The sequence below is a fragment of the Melanotaenia boesemani genome, chromosome 9, assembly GCF_017639745.1.
Source record: "Melanotaenia boesemani isolate fMelBoe1 chromosome 9, fMelBoe1.pri, whole genome shotgun sequence".
In the NCBI taxonomy this organism is placed as follows: Eukaryota; Metazoa; Chordata; class Actinopteri; order Atheriniformes; family Melanotaeniidae; genus Melanotaenia; species Melanotaenia boesemani.
In genome coordinates, this window is record NC_055690.1 from 34,817,421 (window position 1) to 34,839,322 (window position 21,902).

A 21,902-nucleotide genomic window follows, 5' to 3' on the forward strand; every position below is an offset into this window, starting at 1 on the left:
TCGGAGTTCTGTGGTGGTATGGGGTGGGATCGGGGTTCTGTGGTGGTATGGGGTTATATCAGGGTTCTGTGGTGGTATGGGGGCCGATCGGGGTTCTGTGGTGGTATGGGGTGGGATCGGGGTTCTGTGGTGGTATGGGGTGGGATCGGGGTTTTGTGGTGGTATGGGGTGGGATCGGGGTTCTGTGGTGGTATGGGGTGGGATCGGGGTTCTGTGGTGGTATGAGGTGGGATCTGGGTTCTGTGGTGGTATGGGTTGGGATCAGGGTTCTGTGGTGGGATGGGGTGGGATCAGGGTTCTGTGGTGGTATGGGGTGGGATCAGGGTTCTGTGGTGGTATTTGGTGGGATCAGGGTTCTGTGGTGGTATGGGGTCCTATCAGGGTTCTGTGGTGGTATGGGGTGGGATCAGGGTCCTGTGGTGGTATGGGGTGGGATTAGGGTTCTGTGGTGGGATGGGGTGGGATCAGGGTTCTGTGGTGGTATTTGGTGGGATTAGGGTTCTGTGGTGGGATGGGTTGGGATCAGGGTTCTGTGGTGGTATGGGGTGGGATCAGGGTTCTGTGGTGGTATGGGGTGGGATCAGGGTTCTGTGGTGGTATTTGGTGGGATTAGGGTTCTGTGGTGGTATGGGGTCCTATCAGGGTTCTGTGGTGGTATGGGGTGGGATCAGGGTTCTGTGGTGGTATGGGGTGGGATTAGGGTTCTGTGGTGGGATGGGGTGGGATCAGGGTTCTGTGGTGGTATTTGGTGGGATTAGGGTTCTGTGGTGGTATGGGGTCCTATCAGGGTTCTGTGGTGGTATGGGGTGGGATCAGGGTTCTGTGGTGGTATGGGGTGGGATTAGGGTTCTGTGGTGGGATGGGGTGGGATCAGGGTTCTGTGGTGGTATGGGGGTGGGATTAGGGTTCTGTGGTGGTATGGGGTCCGATCGGGGTTCTGTGGTGGTATGGGGTGGGATCAGGGTTCTGTGGTGGGATGGGGTGGGATCAGGGTTCTGTGGTGGTATGGGGTTGGATCAGGGTTCTGTGGTGGTATTTGGTGGGATTAGGGTTCTGTGGTGGTATGGGGTCCTATCAGGGTTCTGTGGTGGTATGGGGTGGGATCAGGGTTCTGTGGTGGTATGGGGTCCGATCGGGGTTCTGTGGTGGGATGGGGTGGGATCAGGGTTCTGTGGTGGTATGGGGTGGGATCAGGGTTCTGTGGTGGTATTTGGTGGGATTAGGGTTCTGTGGTGGTATGGGGTGGGATCAGGGTTCTGTGGTGGGATGGGGTGGGATCAGGGTTCTGTGGTGGTATGGGGTGGGATCAGGGTTCTGTGGTGGTATTTGGTGGGATCAGGGTTCTGTGGTGGTATGGGGTGGGATCAGGGTTCTGTGGTGGTATGGGGTGGGATTAGGGTTCTGTGGTGGGATGGGGTGGGATCAGGGTTCTGTGGTGGTATGGGGGTGGGATTAGGGTTCTGTGGTGGTATGGGGTCCGATCGGGGTACTGTGGTGGTATGGGGGCCGATCGGGGTTCTGTGGTGGTATGGGGTGGGATCGGGGTTCTGTGGTGGTATGGGGTGGGATCGGGGTTCTGTGGTGGTAGGGTTGGGATTAGGGTTCTGTGGTGGTATGGGGTGGGATCAGGGTTCTGTGGTGGTATGGGGTGGGATCGGGGTTCTGTGGTGGTATGGGGTTATATCAGGGTTCTGTGGTGGTATGGGGGCCGATCGGGGTTCTGTGGTGATATGGGGTGGGATCGGGGTTCTGTGGTGGTATGGGGTGGGATCCGGGTTTTGTGGTGGTATGGGGTGGGATCGGGGTTCTGTGGTGGTATGGGGTGGGATCGGGTTTCTGTGGTGGTATGGGGTGGGATCTGGGTTCTGTGGTGGTATGGGTTGGGATCAGGGTTCTGTGGTGGGATGGGGTGGGATCAGGGTTCTGTGGTGGTATGGGTTGGGATCAGGGTTCTGTGGTGGGATGGGGTGGGATCGGGGTTCTGTGGTGGTATGGGGTGGGATCGGGGTTCTGTGGTGGTAGGGTTGGGATTAGGGTTCTGTGGTGGTATGGGGTGGGATCAGGGTTCTGTGGTGGTATGGGGTGGGATCGGGGTTCTGTGGTGGTATGGGGTTATATCAGGGTTCTGTGGTGGTATGGGGGCCGATCGGGGTTCTGTGGTGATATGGGGTGGGATCGGGGTTCTGTGGTGGTATGGGGTGGGATCCGGGTTTTGTGGTGGTATGGGGTGGGATCGGGGTTCTGTGGTGGTATGGGGTGGGATCGGGTTTCTGTGGTGGTATGGGGTGGGATCTGGGTTCTGTGGTGGTATGGGTTGGGATCAGGGTTCTGTGGTGGGATGGGGTGGGATCAGGGTTCTGTGGTGGTATGGGTTGGGATCAGGGTTCTGTGGTGGGATTGGGTGGGATCAGGGTTCTGTGGTGGTATGGGGTTATATCAGGGTTCTGTGGTGGTATGGGGTGGGATCAGGGTTCTGTGGTGGTATGGGTTGGGATTAGGGTTCTGTGGTGGTATGGGGTGGGATCAGGGTTCTGTGGTGGTATGGGGTGGGATCGGGGTTCTGTGGTGGTATGGGGTGGGATCGGGGTTCTGTGGTGGTATGGGTTGGGATCAGGGTTCTGTGGTGGTATGGGGTGGGATTAGGGTTCTGTTGTGGTATGGGTTGGGATCAGGGTTCTGTGGTGGTATGGGTTGGGATCAGGGTTCTGTGGTGGTATGGGGTTATATCAGGGTTCTGTGGTGGTATGGGGTGGGATCGGGGTTCTGTGGTGGTATGGGTTGGGATCAGGGTTCTGTGGTGGTATGGGTTGGGATCAGGGTTCTGTGGTGGTATGGGGTGGGATCTGGGTTCTGTGGTGGTATGGGGGCCGATCGGGGTTCTGTGGTGATATGGGGTGGGATCGGGGTTCTGTGGTGGTATGGGGTGGGATCCGGGTTTTGTGGTGGTATGGGGTGGGATCGGGGTTCTGTGGTGGTATGGGGTGGGATCGGGGTTCTGTGGTGGTATGGGGTGGGATCTGGGTTCTGTGGTGGTATGGGTTGGGATCGGGGTTCTGTGGTGGGATGGGGTGGGATCAGGGTTCTGTGGTGGTATGGGTTGGGATCAGGGTTCTGTGGTGGGATGGGGTGGGATCAGGGTTCTGTGGTGGTATGGGGTGGGATCAGGGTTCTGTGGTGGTATTTGGTGGGATTAGGGTTCTGTGGTGGTATGGGGTCCTATCAGGGTTCTGTGGTGGTATGGGGTGGGATCAGGGTTCTGTGGTGGTATGGGGTGGGATTAGGGTTCTGTGGTGGGATGGGGTGGGATCAGGGTTCTGTGGTGGTATGGGGTTATATCAGGGTTCTGTGGTGGTATGGGGTGGGATCAGGGTTCTGTGGTGGTATGGGTTGGGATTAGGGTTCTGTGGTGGTATGGGGTGGGATCAGGGTTCTGTGGTGGTATGGGGTGGGATCGGGGTTCTGTGGTGGTATGGGGTGGGATCGGGGTTCTGTGGTGGTATGGGTTGGGATCAGGGTTCTGTGGTGGTATGGGGTGGGATTAGGGTTCTGTTGTGGTATGGGTTGGGATCAGGGTTCTGTGGTGGTATGGGTTGGGATCAGGGTTCTGTGGTGGTATGGGGTTATATCAGGGTTCTGTGGTGGTATGGGGTGGGATCGGGGTTCTGTGGTGGTATGGGTTGGGATCAGGGTTCTGTGGTGGTATGGGTTGGGATCAGGGTTCTGTGGTGGTATGGTTTGGGATCAGGGTTCTGTGGTGGTATGGGGTTATATCAGGGTTCTGTGGTGGTATGGGGTGGGATCGGGGTTCTGTGGTGGTATGGGTTGGGATCAGGGTTCTGTGGTGGTATGGGTTGGGATCAGGGTTCTGTGGTGGTATGGGGTGGGATCTGGGTTCTGTGGTGGTATGGGTTGGGATCGGGGTTCTGTGGTGGTATGGGGTGGGATCGGGGTTCTGTGGTGGTATGGGGTGGGATCGGGGTTCTGTGGTGGGATGTATGGAGTTATTTCTCTCTTTAATGAAGAGGGTAATTGTTTGATTTGAGAGCAAGATTTCTTGTTTTCACACTCAAATATCATGTTGCTCTCTCTCAAAATTCTGCTCTCACATTCAAAAAGTCCCTTCTGGCTCTCAAATACTTCGTTCTTCTTTTTGAAACTGCTCCTCTTCTCAGGTTTAGGGTTGCAGGTTCAAATCTCCTGCGATCCAGCCTGGTCTCTTTCCCTCACACTCAGACACATTCTCTGCTCTCATGACTTCTGCTCTTGGATATTTTTCCTCTCTCTTTGGTTGCTGAATGAGCTGTCTGTCAAATGTTCTCCAGCCAATAGAATACTAGATAAATACATTTTAAAAGTGTCTTTGACGGCAGAGAACAAAGAATTCAGTGTTCATAAAAATATGGAGAAAACCCCAGTCTTGTTCAGGGTGTCAGGAAATCTTTTCAGCCTCTCTGAATATTAGAAACCCTTGGATCATTATTCAATAACTAATCTAATCTAATAATCTAATTATTATGGAATAATCATCTCATCTGTCTGACGTTGATCCTATGGTTCATGGTTTTTTTAAAAAAAGAAATGAATACCAGAAAAAAGCATCTTGATTCTCGTTATTCTTTTAATTCAGATTTATTTTCACAGATATTCTCTACCAATGAAAACCTTTTAACATGAAAATATTAAACTTTGTGCAGCAGAGATGTTGTAGCGCCACCTGGCAGCAGGAGGAAGACGGTGCAGCAGCAGCTCCACGTTGGTCCCACTTCAAATTTTCCCTTTGCTTCAACTCTGAGCTGCCATTGTGGTCCAGTTACCACGGATACCATTTGCATCCATGAGCAGAAACAAGCATAAAGAGTCAAATCAGAAGAAGTAAGGCGTGACATGTAACACCAGAAGACATTTTCTTCCTGTGGAGCGGCTTCCCGTCCGTTGCTTCATGAATACATGGTCAGCTGCAGCCACTGGGAGACAAAAAGAGACGACGTCAGCATCTGAGAGCATTTTTAAATCCTCATCGTCTCAGATTTTATTCCTTCTGAAGTTTCTCTAAACATCGGGCTTCATTCAATAACAAATTCGCTCCTAAGTCCTACTCACACCAAGCCTAGGGACTAGCTTTTTTATTTTATTTTAAATACTTTCAATTATCCTTTTCACTTACAATCATTTAACAATTATTTTTATATTGATGCTAAATTATCATAATTAGAATATGTTCCTGCGTGAGCTTTTTCAGGGCGGAAAAATTACCTCTGGAAATATTGTGTAAGTTGGGTGTGTATAATTGCCAAATATCGCAATAACTTAAAGATCATTTTATGTTCTTTAAGCTTTCAGAGTGATCGTCTACTGTGTTTTACCTCCTTGATGTCCAGCTCGATGGTGCCGCTGTTGTCTTTATCCAGCGTCTTAAAAGCTCCTGCACAACAAAAACATACATATTTTTTTTTTCAAAAGGAAAAAAAATTGGGATTGTAAATAATCATCACTAAAAACAGAAAATGATGATCATCCTCTGATTTTAAGGTTTGACCTCTGATGGAGGTGCACATTTATCACAGATTTGACCTTAACTGATAACATTTTTTCACATCTCATTTGGCTCCACCGAAAAATCACTCAGTTTGTTTTGTGATGTTCAGCGTGGTGTAAAAAGTAGTTCCAGGGTGATGTTAAGCGTGGTGTAAAAAGTAGTTCCAGGGTGATGCTCAGCATGGTGTAAAAAGTAGTTCCAGGGTGATGTTCAGCATGGTGTAAAAAGTAGTTCCAGGGTGATGCTCAGCATGGTGTAAAAAGTAGTTCCAGGGTGATGTTTAGCATGGTGTAAAAAGTAGTTCCAGGGTGATGTTAAGCATGGTGTAAAAAGTAGTTCCAGGGTGATGTTTAGCACGGTGTAAAAAGTAGTTCCAGGGTGATGTTCAGCACGGTGTAAAAAGTAGTTCCAGGGTGATGTTCAGCATGGTGTAAAAAGTAGTTCCAGGGTGATGCTCAGCATGGTGTAAAAAGTAGTTCCAGGGTGATGTTTAGCACGGTGTAAAACGTAGTTCCAGGGTGATGTTTAGCATGGTGTAAAAAGTAGTTCCAGGGTGATGTTAAGCATGGTGTAAAAAGTAGTTCCAGGGTGATGTTTAGCACGGTGTAAAAAGTAGTTCCAGGGTGATGTTCAGCACGGTGTAAAAAGTAGTTCCAGGGTGATGTTCAGCATGGTGTAAAAAGTAGTTCCAGGGTGATGCTCAGCATGGTGTAAAAAGTAGTTCCAGGGTGATGTTTAGCACGGTGTAAAACGTAGTTCCAGGTTGATGTTTGGCATGGAAACGTCTGGGAAGTGAGGAGACCAGTCGCTGGAGTTTTAGGAGAGGAATGTTGTCTCATTCTGGTCTGATGTAGGATTCTAGCTGCTCTACAGTCCTGGACTTTGGTTGCTGGATTCCTGCTTCAGTGATGCTCCAGATGTTGTGTACTGGTGAAAGGTCTGGACTGCAGGCAGGCCAGTTCAGCAGCCGGACTCTTCTCCTGTGAAGCCATGCTGCTGTGATGGATGCAGGATGTGGTTCAGCATCGTCTTGCTGAAATCTGCAAGGCCTTCCCTGAAAGAGACGTTGTCTGGATGGGAGCAGATGTTGCTCTAAAACCTCCATGTACTTTCCAGCATTGATGGAGCTTCACAGATGTGGAAGCTGCCCACGCCATAAGCACTAATGCAGCCCCATCCCATCAGAGATGCAGCTTTTCACCTGTCCACTGATAACAAGCTGGATGCTCCCTCTCCTCTTTAGTCTGCAGGACACGCCGTCCATGCTTTCCACAAACTAGTTCACATCTTCATCCAGGTTTCCACTTTGCCTCAGACCATTTTAAATGAGCTTTGGTCCAGAGAAGACGGAAGAAGCTGGTTCTGGATCCTGTTCACATCTGGCTTCTTCTCTGCATGATGGAGCTTTAACCTGCATTTGTGGGTTTCAGGGTGAACTGTGTTCACAGACAGTGGTTTCTGGAAGACTTCCTGAGTCCATGCAGTGGTTTCCAGTAGAGAATCATGTCTGCTTTTAATTCCTCCTGATTCTCTTAATCTTCTGATGATATTCTACACAGTAGATGCTGGAACTTCTGAGGAACATTTTTCTGAAATTGTTCCACAGTTTTAGGCCCAGTTAGTCTCAGATTGGTGAAGCTCTGTCCATCGTTCCATCTGAGAGACTCTGCCTCTCTGAAATGCTCCTTTTATACCAGTCATGTTACTGACCTGTTACCAGGTAACCTGGTTAGTTGTCCAATGCTCCTCCAGGTGTTTCTGGTTTGTACCAGGTACTTTTCCAGCCTTTTGTTGCTCCTGTTCCAACTTTTTCCATCAGATTCACTATCGGCTCATATTTTCAACACATGGTGAAACGTCTGTTTCATCATCCGACATGTTTTTATCTTTTATCTTTTTGCACAGCGTCCTGACTATTTTTGGACCTGGGGTTGCATAAAATGTTTGTCGGTTCTGTGCAGAATTTCACCTCCTCTTTTGACTTGTATTTTTCATTAATAATTACTGTGTATGTGTCTGAATTACATACAGGGAGTGCATACAATTATGACTAAAAACAATCATTTTACACAGAAGCAAACAGACAGGAGAGAGGATGAGGAGGGTGAGGAAGGCTGAGACACTCACTGCACATGGCATCCAGTCGCACCAGGCAGCCAGTGAAGTTGTCAAAGTCCATGTCGCCGCGCTCATCGCAATAGCGACGGATGATCAGCTTATAGAGCTGGTCATTCAGAGGGAAACCTACACACACAAACACAGTCAGACTTCTCTAAATATTTAAACACACACACACACAGAGCTTCATTTCTCACCTGCATCCTTGAAGGCCTGTGGCAGCTCCTGAGAGTCGATCACACCTGAGCGATCTGTGTCGTGGGATATATAGATAGCCTGGAGACGACAAACAGACACATAAACTACACAAAATAAACACAGCTGGATTCACTTTGAATCCAGAAGAAAAACGGCACATAAACGTTGTTAATGAAAGCAGGAAGCTGCAGAAAACCAACCTGCCATTTCTTGATGTTGTTCCAGAGGTATTTGAACTCATCAAAGCCCAGTTTTCCTGTGCTGTCGCACTGCAGGAAGTCGGGTCAAAGCTCAAACTCCACAATGAGAGCAGAACACAAAATCCCAAACATAAAGAACACCAGCGCTTCTGATTATCATACAATTGGTTCTATATTTCTAACATGCAGGGCAGTGGTAGCCTAGTGGTTACAGAGGCAGGCTTGGGTCTAATGACCTGGGTTCAAGTCCCCGGGCTGGCAACTGAGGGCCCCTGAGGAAGGCCCTTAAACCCCAACTGCTCCCTGCGTGCTGGAAACTAGTCTGGCAGCCAACTGCTCTTGGTTTAACTAGGATGGGTTAAAACGCAGAGAATTTTCCAGCTGGGTTTAATAAAGTATAATTAAATAAATATTGCATATCATGGTATGCATCCTGATAAATAAGATTCAGATGATACTTTTCATACAGAATGATGCCGCTTGATTTACACTCACTGTCCACTTTATCAGGTCCACCTTCTAGTACCAGGCTGGACCCCTTTTTCCACAGAACTCCCTCAATCCTTAGTGTGATAGAACGAACAAGGTGTTGGAAACATTCATTCATCTATCCATTTTCTGCACCGCCTAATCCAATTAAGAGTCGCAGGAAAGCAGGAGCCTATCCCAGCAATTAGCAGGCGAGAGGCAGGTACACCTGGACAGGTTGCCAGTCTATTGCAGGTGGTGGAAACCTTCCTCAGAGGTTTTGCTCCATATTGACATGACAGCATCACACAGTTGGAATTTCCCGTTCCACCACATCCCATGACAGCTGCCCAGAGATGCTATTCTGCAGACCTTGGTTGGAACCAGTGCTTATTTAACTTCCTGTTGTCTTTCATCTCCAACCAGTCTGCCCATTCTCCTCTGACCTCTGACATCAACAGGACATCCTGGTCCAGACAACTGCTGCTCACTGGATATTTTCTCTTCTTCAGACCATTCTCTGGAAACCCTGGAGATGGTTGTGTGTGAAAATCTCATTAAATACTCAGACCAACAACCATGACACGTTCAAAGTCCCTTTAATCTCCTTTCAACCTCATTGTGATGCTCAGTTTGAACTTCAGGAAGTCGTCTTCATCACGTCTACATGACTACATGCTGCCATGTGATTAGATATATGCTGGTTAGATATTTGTGTTGACAGGAATTTGAACAGGTGGAGCTGATGAAGCGGACGCAGAGTGTCGGCTGACATTACATTGTAAGTAAAAACAGTCTCTAAAATGTGGAATTGGTCCTTAACTACTTTCAAATAAATATGCAGTGACTTTGACTTTTTTTTAACTTTGATTGACAGGTTTGTTAAACATCTTTACCGCCCCTAACAAGTCTGTGTGGAAGGATACATCCATGACAGCAACCATGCTCCTGCAGGACTCGATGCTGAACCCGTCCGTCTTCAGGGCTGCATCTGAGGCGTTAGGTCAGGTTAGTTTAACTACACAACTTTAATCATCAATGATGAGGGATTTGCAGAAAAAAAACATCAAAATTATGCACATTCTTATTTGTTTTCTAAAATAGTCAGCTGGACTCACGTTTGGAAATGATTTTGTTGAGAATGTCCATCAGCTCTTTTGGGCTCACCTCCAAGTCCTGTTAAAACCACAAACACACAATGAAAATGGGTTCTACTGGCACGAGATGACCGGGTTCAAGCACTACATAGTCAGTTACCATGGCAACGGCCTCCGACTTAAAAAATGATAAAATAATTTTTAATGTTGTGACTGGAACATTCCTGTCATAGTTAGCATATTAGCTGAGGAGACTTATTCTATCTATTCAGACCTCAAGCAACATATTCACACATTTATGTCATGCATGATCCTTTTCATGCAAAAAAAAAAAAATCTTTTTTTAAAAGTATAAATATCTTATTAGTTTCTAATCACATGGTTAAATTTGTTCTGTTTTATGAGATTGAAATAAATTATTTATAGTAATATATGTAAAACGGCCATGTTACTGCCATGAAAAAGCCTTAGAAGAAAAATGACGTACAGAAGGTGATGAAGGAGAAGTGGAGGAATGAGCAGTGGCTGGTGAAGGTAGAAAACAATCAGTGTTGAAGCTTTTCTCAGATGCTAAGTATTAGCTGTTTGGACTGAAGTCGCTTAAATAAATAAAATGAATTTTAATTGAATTTGCTTGTGGTTGGAGGATGTTTGAGACGTCTGCTATCTCCAGTTCCACCACTAGATGGCTCTACTTCCAGCATACTGCTCTTTAACTTCTCAAATAGTGAAGTTAAATGAGGATTTAATTTTTTCTAATTATTTATTCTTAATTTAAATTTTTCTTTTGAGGTAAGAAAATGACTTTTATTCTGTTCAACTCAAACACAAGTGAAAACATTTTCTTGGATAAATGACGGCATTTCAGCTGACAGATCTCCTTGAGTGATACATTAAAACTTCAACATCTTTATTCCAGAGTCAGATCGGAGATCACTGAGTGAATTATGTTTTAATCAGTTTGATCCATGTTTTCATCCTCAGGTGCTGTTTTTTGAAAACAATAAATGTCAAATGCATAAAACTGTAGAATTCTCTGCATGTTTGCTGATTTATCATCTATTAGGGACAAATAGGCCAATAAATAAATGAAATAATCTTTTGTCAGATGATTTTGCACCTTTAGCTGCTTTCTGATAGTTTGCATTTAAATCTTAAGGACATTGTGTGTTTCCTCAGATATCTTGGCCTTCTACTGATGTTCAGATTTTCTAGTCTTATTAGGGCTTGAACGATCATTGATCATAGATTTCCTGTTCTAAATGGGGTGATTTGCTCAAGGATGGAGAGGCGGTGATCATTACATAATTGAAGGAGTGCTTCTGACTCGAGCAGTTCACATTTGGGCCTAATCTGGGATATTTTAGGAACTTCTGGTTCAGTTACGGCCCCGGCAAGGGACCTGGGGGCCACATGGGGTCCAAATGTGAGGAGCTGGCCTGGGTGTGGCAAGCATGCTGTGGGCCGCATTTGGGCCAAACTGAGTCTTTTTCACTCTTGTAAAAAAAAATGGGAAATTTGACTGCTCCCCAGCTCTTTGCAGCAGAAACACCACAGTGTTTGAAAAACAAATGAGTCACACTGATCGGAGCATGACTCAAACCCAACTGAAGCTGTCTGATATTCCCCCAATCTGACACTGCTGAGAGAGAAAAAAACAGGAATAACATCCAGACCCTTCGAGATCTGTTCACTGTTCCCCACAACAAGCTGTCAAAACATGGAATAAATTTTCTTTAGTCATAATTTCTGTGGTCAGAACTGCCGCCCATCTGATGAAGAGAAATCGGTTTGGGGAAAGTTGCTTTCTGATCAACTGGTTTTACTCTTTGTGCATCACTCTACGCCTTACCATATCATTTCATCCATCCTTCCATTTTCTGCCGCTTGTTCAGAGTCGGGTCGCGGGGGCATCATGTCATTTCATTTTACTGTATTGTAGTGTATTATACTTTTTTTGGGGGGTGGGGGGTAACTTTATTATGTCTATGTCCTAATTGCACAGCTACTTGTGTTTTCTGACTAGTTTCTTGTTGTTTCTTTTGTCTTGTTTTACCTCCACATACATGAAACTTGATGACTACTCTGTGTGCCGTAAATTGCCCTTCAGGGATAAATAAAGTTTTTTTATTTTAATTGAACTGACTCTAAGTTGGAAAAGTGGAAACCAGCGTGGTTTCAGTTCAGATTTCTTATGTCTGGTTTTCACTGAATGCAGCACAAACTGAACCAGTCTAACAGGCTCCACCTTTACCCCACCCACCTGGAGCTCAGCCAGATACTTCAGCATGACTGTTTTTTATCTTCGCTCTGCTGTTTTGGAATAAATCCACCCACAGAGAGCTGGCTGGTTGATCTGGTGAGTCACACACACAGAACAACGCCCCTCAGGCTCCATGCCGCCCTCATCAACAATGACAGGAATGCTGCTTTGAGAGAGTCGCTGTGTGTGAAACACACCCTACAGCTGAATGAAGTTTCCACATTTGTCAGATTCAGTGTGTGACCCTGACTACAAACCCAGAGAGTTGCTGCTAATTCACCCCGAGTTTAATTCATTGAAGCTCTTTTTTCTCTGAGCCCGGAAATCATTTTACAGCTCCGGATTGCACCGTGAGGCTCGTTGGTGGAGTGTGTGATGATGCTTCGACAAGATGAAGATAAATGAAAATTCTGCTGAGAAATATGCTAATTTCTCCACCAAACACATCTGAGTTTCCTCCTATTCGCTTTATGATCAGTCATGCTAGTATTTCCACATTTATTCACACAGTTCCAGAGTTTCAGTGCAGCATGTAATGAAAAGCTGGATGAGGAAACAAAGGTGTGAAGGTTCGGGGTGGAGTCAGGTGTCTGAAAGGTAGCAGACCCACAGGTGTGGTGAAAAACCAGCCAGATATCTGATCCCCACACTGACAAAGAGCCATAACGTAAGAAAAAACTGATTAACTATACCAACTTTATTCACAAAGTCTTTAACAACAGCAACCACAGCTGAAACCAGGAAGTATGAAATGTAAAAAGACAGAAAGACCAATCATATAACAATAAAATACAATTAATACCTCAAGCACAAAAAACCACAAAAAAACATGAGCACAAATAAACTCAACGTCTTAAACTGAGTCAAAGGCTAAAGAGTTAGAAAGGAACAATGGAGTGACCTGTTTGGCATGAAAAGGATAACTGTTCCACATTTTAGAAGCAGCAATAGAAAAGGGTTTGTCCGCTCTGAGCTTTTGTTTAGATCAAAACCTGAATGGCTAAATATGATCTTTCTTTTGTGCTCCAGTTTAAAGATGTGCAGCGGGACACATGAGAGGGAGGACTGACCCAAAAAAATCAAGATTATTGCAGTAATCCAGCCTAGATTTAAGAAATTCACTTCCTTTCTGAACCATGTTGACACTTCAATTTACAACTCTGGAAAAGTTGGGACACCGTGTAGGATAATAAGGGAACCCAGACAAAGTAAATAAAAAGAAAACAGGAGGAGCCTTAAAACTAAGCCCTGTGGGACTTCTAGACCACATGGTCCAGAAGTGGCGGAGGTTGTAGAACCAGCAAAGTTTACACAAATATTTCTATCTATGACCCAGACCAGAGACACAAGTGACCACTAGATGCTGTAAATGAGATAATAAATTATTAGGCTTGACTTTCATTTAGTTGGGCGGTTAAAGATAAACATCTTTGTTTACCTTGAAATGTTTCAGGCACTTTCTGTAGCCTTCCTCAGTAGCCATGTGATGATATTACAATGTAAATAAGGAACTTAATCTTTAACTGTCTTACCAAATAAGAGTTAATCTTGGAGATAAGCTAAAATTTACCAATGCAGAGAGATCAAGACCTGGTTTCCAAATCAGGGGTTTAAAATTTAGAATAAAATCTTCAACGCTACAAATGAAGCTAAAGCAGGTCAATATTTTATCAGTTGATCACAGTTATAAACTCCCAGACAGTTACTCCTGTACGTAGGTTTTTCCACTGAAGAGAACTGGAAAAACTTGATGCATGGGGAAGCTAAATGTGCAGTCACGCCACTGAAGCATGTCCACTGTGAGACAAAACCAGCAAACATTGCAAACCAGAAGATTCTGACTGTAATCTGGAATACTTAGCCATATCTTTATAGCTGATGTGCACATAAAATATGATGGGAAAGAACAAAAAAACAGAATTTTGATTAGTTTTTAAAAGGCTGTGGAGTTCTTTTTGAGAAGATAATTGCATCAAAGTCCCAACTTCAAACCACCAACTGCAGGTAAAGTGGCCACATCGTCACACAGGTGTGTGTTCTCAGAACATCACAGGTATCTTACACAGATTTCACTGTATGCAGCACATTTATCTGACAAATAAAGTCAGATTAAACCGACTAAAAAAGGTTGGGAATGTGCTGTAGGAAATTGTTTGAGGGGGTACCTTTTTCACTGATGCACCACTAAACATATGGCAGAGCAGCTGTGTTATTGGAGATGACGAGCGGTAAAAATGAACGGAGAAAGTTCAGGAAGTGAAGCTGTAGCAGCATGGAGATACTTTGGTTTTAAAAGGTCGCACATGGAACGCACACAGCTAGTTACTGAAGACTGAGTCTGCTGGCAGCTGCACCATCTCAGCCACTAACATGCCGTAGGAGAGCCAAGAATGTCTGAAACTAACATCAGCACCTTGCACTGCCTCAGCTAAAACTGAAAAAGATGGAGGACACTGCAGTCAGATGTCACTCGTAGAGGTACTGACTATAAAAAGAAAGAGGTGGATGGAGATAGCCAATGGCATCAGAATCCATACACCCAAAGACCTGGTTCTGATAAGTTCTGTGGAGAAAGACTGATTCAGGGTGAAGCTCGAGGCACCGTGGACATTAAAAGAGGAAATGTAGGTGGAGAGAAAATAAGGATTTTAAACCTCCCAGCAGCCACTCGCACGTTTCCTAAAACAAGAGCTAATCTCCTGAATGTATCTTAGAGAACAAAGCACCTTAAATCTGTTCACATCTCTGACTGGGTCTCAGTGAGATTATACTCATGAGCCAAGAACGGCAACCACACTGTTCTAAACAACTCATTGTGGTGAAATTACAGACCAGACTAAAGTCTGAAAGTCTAAGCACATCTGCTTCATACACACAACTTATCCTGAAACTTTATTCTGCACATCGTATTGTATCATTACAGCCAACAACCTGCAAACCATCCACTGCAGTAGGAGACAGGGAGGAACGTCGGATATGAAGCCAGTCATGCTGTAAAATTTCTTGAATTTGTATGAAGTCAACATATCCATAACTCAGACAAAACAGAAATAGAAGTTATGAAACATAGGCCAGTATAAAGAAGTCGGTCTAACGAGAAGACTTAATACTATGAAAAGACTCAAGTTTCAATAGCAAGGGCAAATAGGTAAAGATTTTAAGAAACCAGAGGAGAGAGTTACAGTAAGGCAAGCAGTGGCAAGAGTGTGGATAAGAATGGAGCAACTGTTGGAAAAAAGACATAGGAAAAGATGGTTTAAAGTAAATAGATGAAAAAAGGCCGACCGAGGTAGATTAACAAATCTACCCGTGTTAAAGTGAGTCAGTGTTGAGTTCTTTTCAAGCTTGTTGATCTTTGGCTGCTCCTGATTGGACATTACTGTCAACTTATGCTCTCTGATTGGTGTAAGGTTTGACAGGAAGTGGCTTCATCATCATTCCCAGGTCTAAATAAAGGTCTCTTAGCACATAGTTATCTTTCTATGATGAAAATGTGATAAATAATGTTATTATGGATCACTCCTTTTGGATTTACCATATAGAAACTCTGAATAGACACTTCATTAAAAAAGGAAGGAGGACTGTAACGTTATCAATAATAAATGAGGAATTTGGACATTTGGTTCAGATGAATGTGGAACCAGCAATAAGAAATTCAGTTTTGTTACTGTTGAGTTTAATAAAGCTTTGAGCTTTAAATTTTGCTAAGAAGAAAAGAAGTATGGGATTTAGTTGACAGGTAGAGATGAGTGTCGTCTGCATAGCAGGGAACATAAATACTGTTTTCCCTTTATACAAAACTAAGTGGAAGCAGAGAAATAATTAAGATGAGGGGCCCCATAGAGCCATAGAGGAGCATTATTTTTGTTCTTTTCCTTTTCTTCTTTTATTTCTGTTGTTATTGTGCATTTCTTTTCTTTTTTTTTTATTATTATTTTTTGCTTTTATCCTGTGTTCAGTACTTGTTTCAACTGACATGTTAAAGTGAGTCAGTGTTGAGTTCTTTTCAAGCTTGTTGATTTTTGGCTGCTCCTGATTGGACATAACTGTCAATGTATGCTCTCTGATTGGTGTAAGGTTTGACAGGAAGTGGCTTCATCATCATTCCCAGGTCTAAATAGAGGTCTCTTAGCACATAGTTATCTTTCTATGATGAAAATGTGATAAATAATGTTATTATGGATCACTCCTTTTGGATTTACCATATAGAGACTCTACATTTTGTGGCTGGATTGTAAACCTCTTGGACAGGATAGAAATGCCTGGAAAACTTCCATAGATCACCTAAAAGGTAAGCTATCAATTACAGTTTACTCCACAGAGTTACGCACTACCGCTCCTGAGAAACCGATGATGGTAGAGGCGGTGGTTCTTGGGAGATCTAACAGCATTTAAAGGGTTAAGTGATCATTTAGTGATGGAGGCAGTGTAATCTGGTAAACAGACAGTCACGATTAAACCAGGTTAAACAGGAACGATGTGAACTCACATCTCCAGCAAGCTGTTGGAAAATCTTCCGAAACTGCTTCTCCTCGTCGCTCTCACGACCCGCACTGAAGTTCAGAGGTCTGCGAGGAGGAGGCTGCAACACACACACGCAGAAAAACACACAGAGAGTCTCTGTTTGGTCAGGCTGTCACACACTCGCCAGCGCTGCTGCATCTAGATGGTCAGTGTTTGTTTGCTCATGAAATCTTCCACTGAGACTGGATTCAGTGGCTGGATTTACAGACTGAACTTTTTCTGGACTTCAGATGAAAAAGCTAATTCTGTTTGAATCAGTCTGAACAGATTTTATAAGGAAGGAATTTCTTGGGTTTTTCTATATTATATTTGACTGCTATGACAACAAAATTTCCCCTTGAGGATGAATAAAGTCATTTACCTACCTACCTACCTATCTATCTATCCATCTATCTATCTATCTATCTAGATGCATTTGTCCAATTAAAGAAAAAAATTAAAAAGTGAGATGTGAGCTAACCTTTCTTTAAATAAATACACACGCTGTATTTAAACCATGCAGACCATCTGCTCCATCTACTGTCTTAGTTTGTATTTTCTTCACAGTGGATGTTTTGACTGCAGGTGTGTGATTTTTCAGATTATTTTGAGTCATTATAATCTCTACAATGAGTCCAAGCATCCCAGCTGACATCTCTGACTCTTCTGCAGTTGCTAACAATCTTACACACTTCTTTTCTGAAGCTGCGTTCCCAATTTAACAAAGTGAAAAATGCATCCATGAGTCAAAATGTGTCCATTAAAGACTGAATCAATAAATCAGAGAGCTGGAAGGAGCAACGAGTTTCTGCTGCTTCATCAGGTTTTACATCGTCGGAACTTACCGGGTGTGAAGGAACAAACTGAGATGGGTCGATGTTGCTGTTGGAGGGGAAAACAGGAGACTGGTTAGCTTCCATTAGCTTAGCACAAATATTGGAGACAAAGGGAAACTGTTAGTCGAGCTCCATGATGAAAGAAAAGAAACGCGAAGTGTTTGTGCTCACCCCGCAACGTTAATGAGGCCACCGATTAGATTCTTTGCAAGATACATGTTGAAGTCGGTCTGAAGAGAGAAAACATCACTGGGTAAACAGTAAACAATAAACTTGTGCTTTTGATGGATTTTTTAATACCAAAATAAAATAAGTAAACTGGATAAATCACTTAAAATTAATTAAATGAATAAATAAAAAAACAACAAATTTAGTATTAAAAATGAAAGATTTATAGAATATTAAAATAATAATAAATATTGAAATATTAATAATTAAAATAGTTATTATTAAAATCAAATAAATAAAAATATGTAAAAATAAATAAAGTAATGGTTTTTATAATTTATCTTTAATAGTTTTATAAATAAATTATTTTTATTAATCAAATTTTAAAATAATAAGATAGTATTAATAATAATATCTGGGTGTACTGATGGACTCAGACCTAAATTTTGAAAAACACATTTAGAGAATTACAAAGTCAACCTGGAAAAACTAGTCCAGCTTCCATCTTTAGTCGGCTTGATTATTGTAACCGAGTTTTTACAGGTTCTACCTAAAACATCAGTCAGACACCTGCAGCTGATCCAGAACTCTGCTGCTCCAGTCCTCACTAAGACCAAGAAAGTGGACCACATCAGTCCAGCTCTGAGGTCTTTACACTGGCTGTCGGTCCGTCAGAGGATAGACTTTAAAGTTCTGCTGCTGGTCTAGAAAGCTCTGAATGGTTTAGGACCAACATACATCAGAGACCTCTTGACCCGGTATGAACCTACCAGAACCCTCAGGTCATCTGGTATTTATTTTTTATGAACATTTTGAATCTTTGATTTGTAATCGCAATTAAAATAAGACATATAGTGATATGTATGAAGTAAAGAAATTAATAAAATTAGCTCAAATTCACCACTTATATTAAAAATTATTATTGTTATTATTATTATTATTATTATTATTATTATTATTATAATTAACAACAACAACAATAATAATAATAATAATAATAATAATAATAATAATAATAATAATAATAATAATAATAATAATAATAATGCACCAGTAAAAATGATACAATAAGAAATCCTCTGTCAGTGTTTGTCTGGTGCTATTCTTTAATTTCACTGCTTTTATTTCCTGAACGGTATAAAGTGTCTCAGTTTTACTGCATGTGGCTCTAATTTTACTCTGAAAACGTTTGTGAACGCTTCTATGAACTCATTAAAGAAGATTTGACTTTTGTTTCGTTACTTGAAGTGAAACTCTGCGTTACTTCCAGCAGCCGTGGCTGGAACAACATCTACACTTACCTCCCATCAGCTGAACACACAGCTCTGCCCTGTTTTCATAAAGTCAGAAAAATAAGAAAATAAGAAAAATAAGGTTATTTGTGTTACTTACAGAGTTTTGCTTCAGCGGAGGAAGAAACAGACGGCGTGGCAGCGAACAGGACCGACGGACAGAGCCGCAGAGGAGAGGAGACAGACGGTCGACAGTCAGACAGAAGACGCTCCCACTGCCGGAGGCCAGAAAACCAGCAGGGTGAAAAGTCCTGTTACACCCCGCCCAAAACACACACACACACACACACTGAAGATAGCCGGCTTCAGGGCCCTAACACCCGTCCTATTCCCTGGAGCAAAACAAGAGCGAGAGACAGAGAGAGAGACAGAGAGAGAGAGAGAGAGAGAGAGAGAGAACAGCTCGTTTGTGTTGTGTTCAGGGGCCGACAGGAAAAATCTTAGTATTCAGGTGAAATCTGAGACCATTGGATTGTTTTAAGTCCTAATTTAACTCATACACACACATACACTACTAACAAAAAGTTGTTAGTTGTTTGTTTGTTTGTTTGTTTGTTTGTTTTAACTGTGTAGCACTTTGCTCAGCAGCTGGTATGGGAAAGGATGGAGTACAATGGTTATTATTTTATCTCAAACTTCTGTCTAATAACTTGTCATGTGTCATTTTGGTCTGACAATGTCAACATGTAAACAGCATGATGAAAAGGACTGATCATCATCATTTACAGACAGACAGACAGACCGACAGACCGACAGAAAGACAGAAAGACAGACAGACAGATAAACTTTTTAATTAATACAATTGACTTAACAAGATCAGAGAATCCATTTAAAAGTGTACTATGACATTGATTGTGTACAAAATTCTTTTTCTTTTTTAATTTTTTGTAGCAGAGTAGTGTTAAGTCATGTAGCAGATGCAGTTGATCTCATATTCATCTTCAGGTAAACTCAGTGTTTTAGTAAAATAAATTTTAGAATACAAATCTATTTACAGCATAATGTCCAGCATAATTTAGAACAAAGTTACATAAACCAAAAAATCTGGCAGTGGATAACAACAAAGAAATAAATCTCTGTTGTTAAAACCTTAGAAAAGTAGTGCTGTAGACTATGGTTGATCTACCTGTGGATTGTAAAACACAAATATTCGAAATATGCCTGTTAAGATGATTGTTATGTTAGGTGTGCCCTGCACAGAGCTGACTGGCCTGTTTCATGATCAAGTTCTGCCAGAACTGATCCCTGTTGATCAGAGTATCATGGTCTGGGTGAATACTCGATTCTGATTGGTTGGAGGGTGTCCATTTAAAAGTGATAATGAACACCTATAAAAGAAGTTCCAGTCAAATAGTCTTATTGTTGTAAATTATTGTACTGACTAAACGGTAGTTGGTAGCCGTGGCAACAGAAACTCAGATGCCGGGTTGCAGACCCACCAGATCATGTCTGTGACGGTGCATTGCTGTGAAAGCAGGTGCAGGCTTTTTAGGCTCTGTCAGTCCAGGAGAGACGAGAACGGAACAACATTTTGTCGTCTCGCAACGTCCCAACCATCAGAGTCCACAAACATCAAATCTCCGTCCTTCAAACGCCACCATGGACATGCCAGTACCTTTATGAGATGTCACGATCAACAGCAATGTTGCATTTGATTTTAAATAGGTCGCCGCCTGTCTTTCTCTCTTACCTTATGTGGCGGGGTGGTGTTGGTAAGGCGAAAAAAGCAATAATTCCTATACAAAAAAAGAAGAGGTCGACAACCCAACTGGGCAGTTAAAACTCCAGTAAAACTAAAAAGGATAGGTTCAAATAAAATGCACCTGGCTTCCTCCCACCGTCCAAAGACATGCATGTTAGGTTAATTGATGACTCTAAATTCTCCCTAGGAGTGAGTGCGAGTGTGTTGGCCCTGCGATGGACTGGTGACCTGTCCAGGTGTACCTGCCTCTCACCTGTTAATGCTGGGACAGACTCCAGCTTACCCGTGACCCATAATGGACCAAGCGGTGCAGAGAATGAATGAATTAATGGCATTTGGCAACCGAAGCAGCAGTGTACAGATTAAAATGGAAATCCAAAATGAAACTATAGAATGCGTATATAAAACACAATTTTCTTGGCGTTATTCTTGACCACAAACTTAGCTGGAATCCTCAAATTACCAGTATTAGAAGTAAAATTGCTAAGTGCATTGCTATAATGGGTAAATCCAGGCATATATTCAACTTTAAAACCCTGCATAATGTTTACTGTACTCTTGTTTTGCCACATATTTGCTACTGTATTGAAGTTTGGGGCAATACCTTTAAGACAAAACTAAACACACAACAAAAGGCTCTTTGAATAATGCACAATGCTGGCTTTAGGGACAACACAAACCCACTGTTCTTGATATCTGAAGTACTAAAGACTGAAGATCTAGTTAAATACAAAACCTTACAAATAATATATAAAGCCAAGTACAATCTCTTACCTAATAATATACAAAAAATGATTAGTAATAAAGATTTGAAGTATAGTGCGTGCGAGCTACCTTAAAAAATAGATGTTCATCACTCGTTCTGGAGTTGATCTTTGGAATGAGCTGGATGAGCAATTAAAGGGTTGTACCACACTTGAGCATTTAAAAAAATCATATAAGTACAAAATATTACAGAAATATGCACCAAAAAATAATTATTACAATGTATTTTCCTTTTCTCCCTTTTCTTACAAATGATTGAATGTTGATTAGATGTACAAACACATGGGTTTGTACATGGGTCTGTATACATCATAAGGATTATTGAAAATTAAGAATTTACTGTTTTTCTTTATATGTATGCACACAGGCACACAAATAATTTGCATGAATGCCGACACCTGTATGCTTTAAAATGCTTAATAGAGTTGATGTAATAGGGTGTGGGATTAAATAAGTTTGTCTTCCTCCCACTCCTTTTCGAGCTACAACAACATATATCTATATCTATCTATCTATATATATATATATATATATATATATATATATATATATATATATATATATATATATATAATGAGAACACGTCTGTGATATATTGAAAGATACTATTATTCCGACTGTTTCTTTTGCTTTGTTTTCTCTACCCAGTGTGGGTATTAAAGACATAATATTGTACAATATCATTATTTTTCTATGTACGATATATATCTATTGTCAATGTACAATATATTTATTTTCAACTGTACAACATGTTTA

At 42.5% G+C, this 21,902-nt stretch overlaps 1 protein-coding gene across 1 annotated transcript; it reads right to left on the bottom strand.

Annotated features, from left to right (window-relative positions):
* Positions 1 to 4,600: 4,600 nt before the first annotated feature.
* capns1b (calpain, small subunit 1 b) lies at positions 4,601 to 18,929 on the bottom strand. The gene is made up of 11 exons (XM_041995614.1): positions 18,780 to 18,929; positions 17,391 to 17,449; positions 17,229 to 17,265; positions 16,370 to 16,462; positions 9,639 to 9,696; positions 9,447 to 9,511; positions 8,053 to 8,121; positions 7,852 to 7,930; positions 7,664 to 7,780; positions 5,364 to 5,422; positions 4,601 to 4,964 (listed from the first exon to the last, which is right to left on the bottom strand). The coding sequence occupies exons 2-11, from the start codon at positions 17,435 to 17,437 to the stop codon at positions 4,938 to 4,940; spliced, it is 651 nt and encodes a 216-aa protein (XP_041851548.1). The 5' UTR covers positions 17,438 to 17,449; positions 18,780 to 18,929; the 3' UTR covers positions 4,601 to 4,937.
* Positions 18,930 to 21,902: the final 2,973 nt, after the last annotated feature.

Excerpts from the sequence above, each read along its gene's own strand:
- capns1b (XM_041995614.1), bottom strand. The coding sequence starts at position 17,437 with ATGTATCTTGCAAAGAATCTAATCGGTGGCCTCATTAACGTTGCGGG. Across the intron at positions 9,697-16,369 it reads TCCAACAGCTTGCTGGAGAT|GACTTGGAGGTGAGCCCAAA; the intron begins GTGAGTTCACAT and ends TGGTTTTAACAG. Across the intron at positions 7,931-8,052 it reads ACAACATCAAGAAATGGCAG|GCTATCTATATATCCCACGA; the intron begins GTTGGTTTTCTG and ends TGTCGTCTCCAG.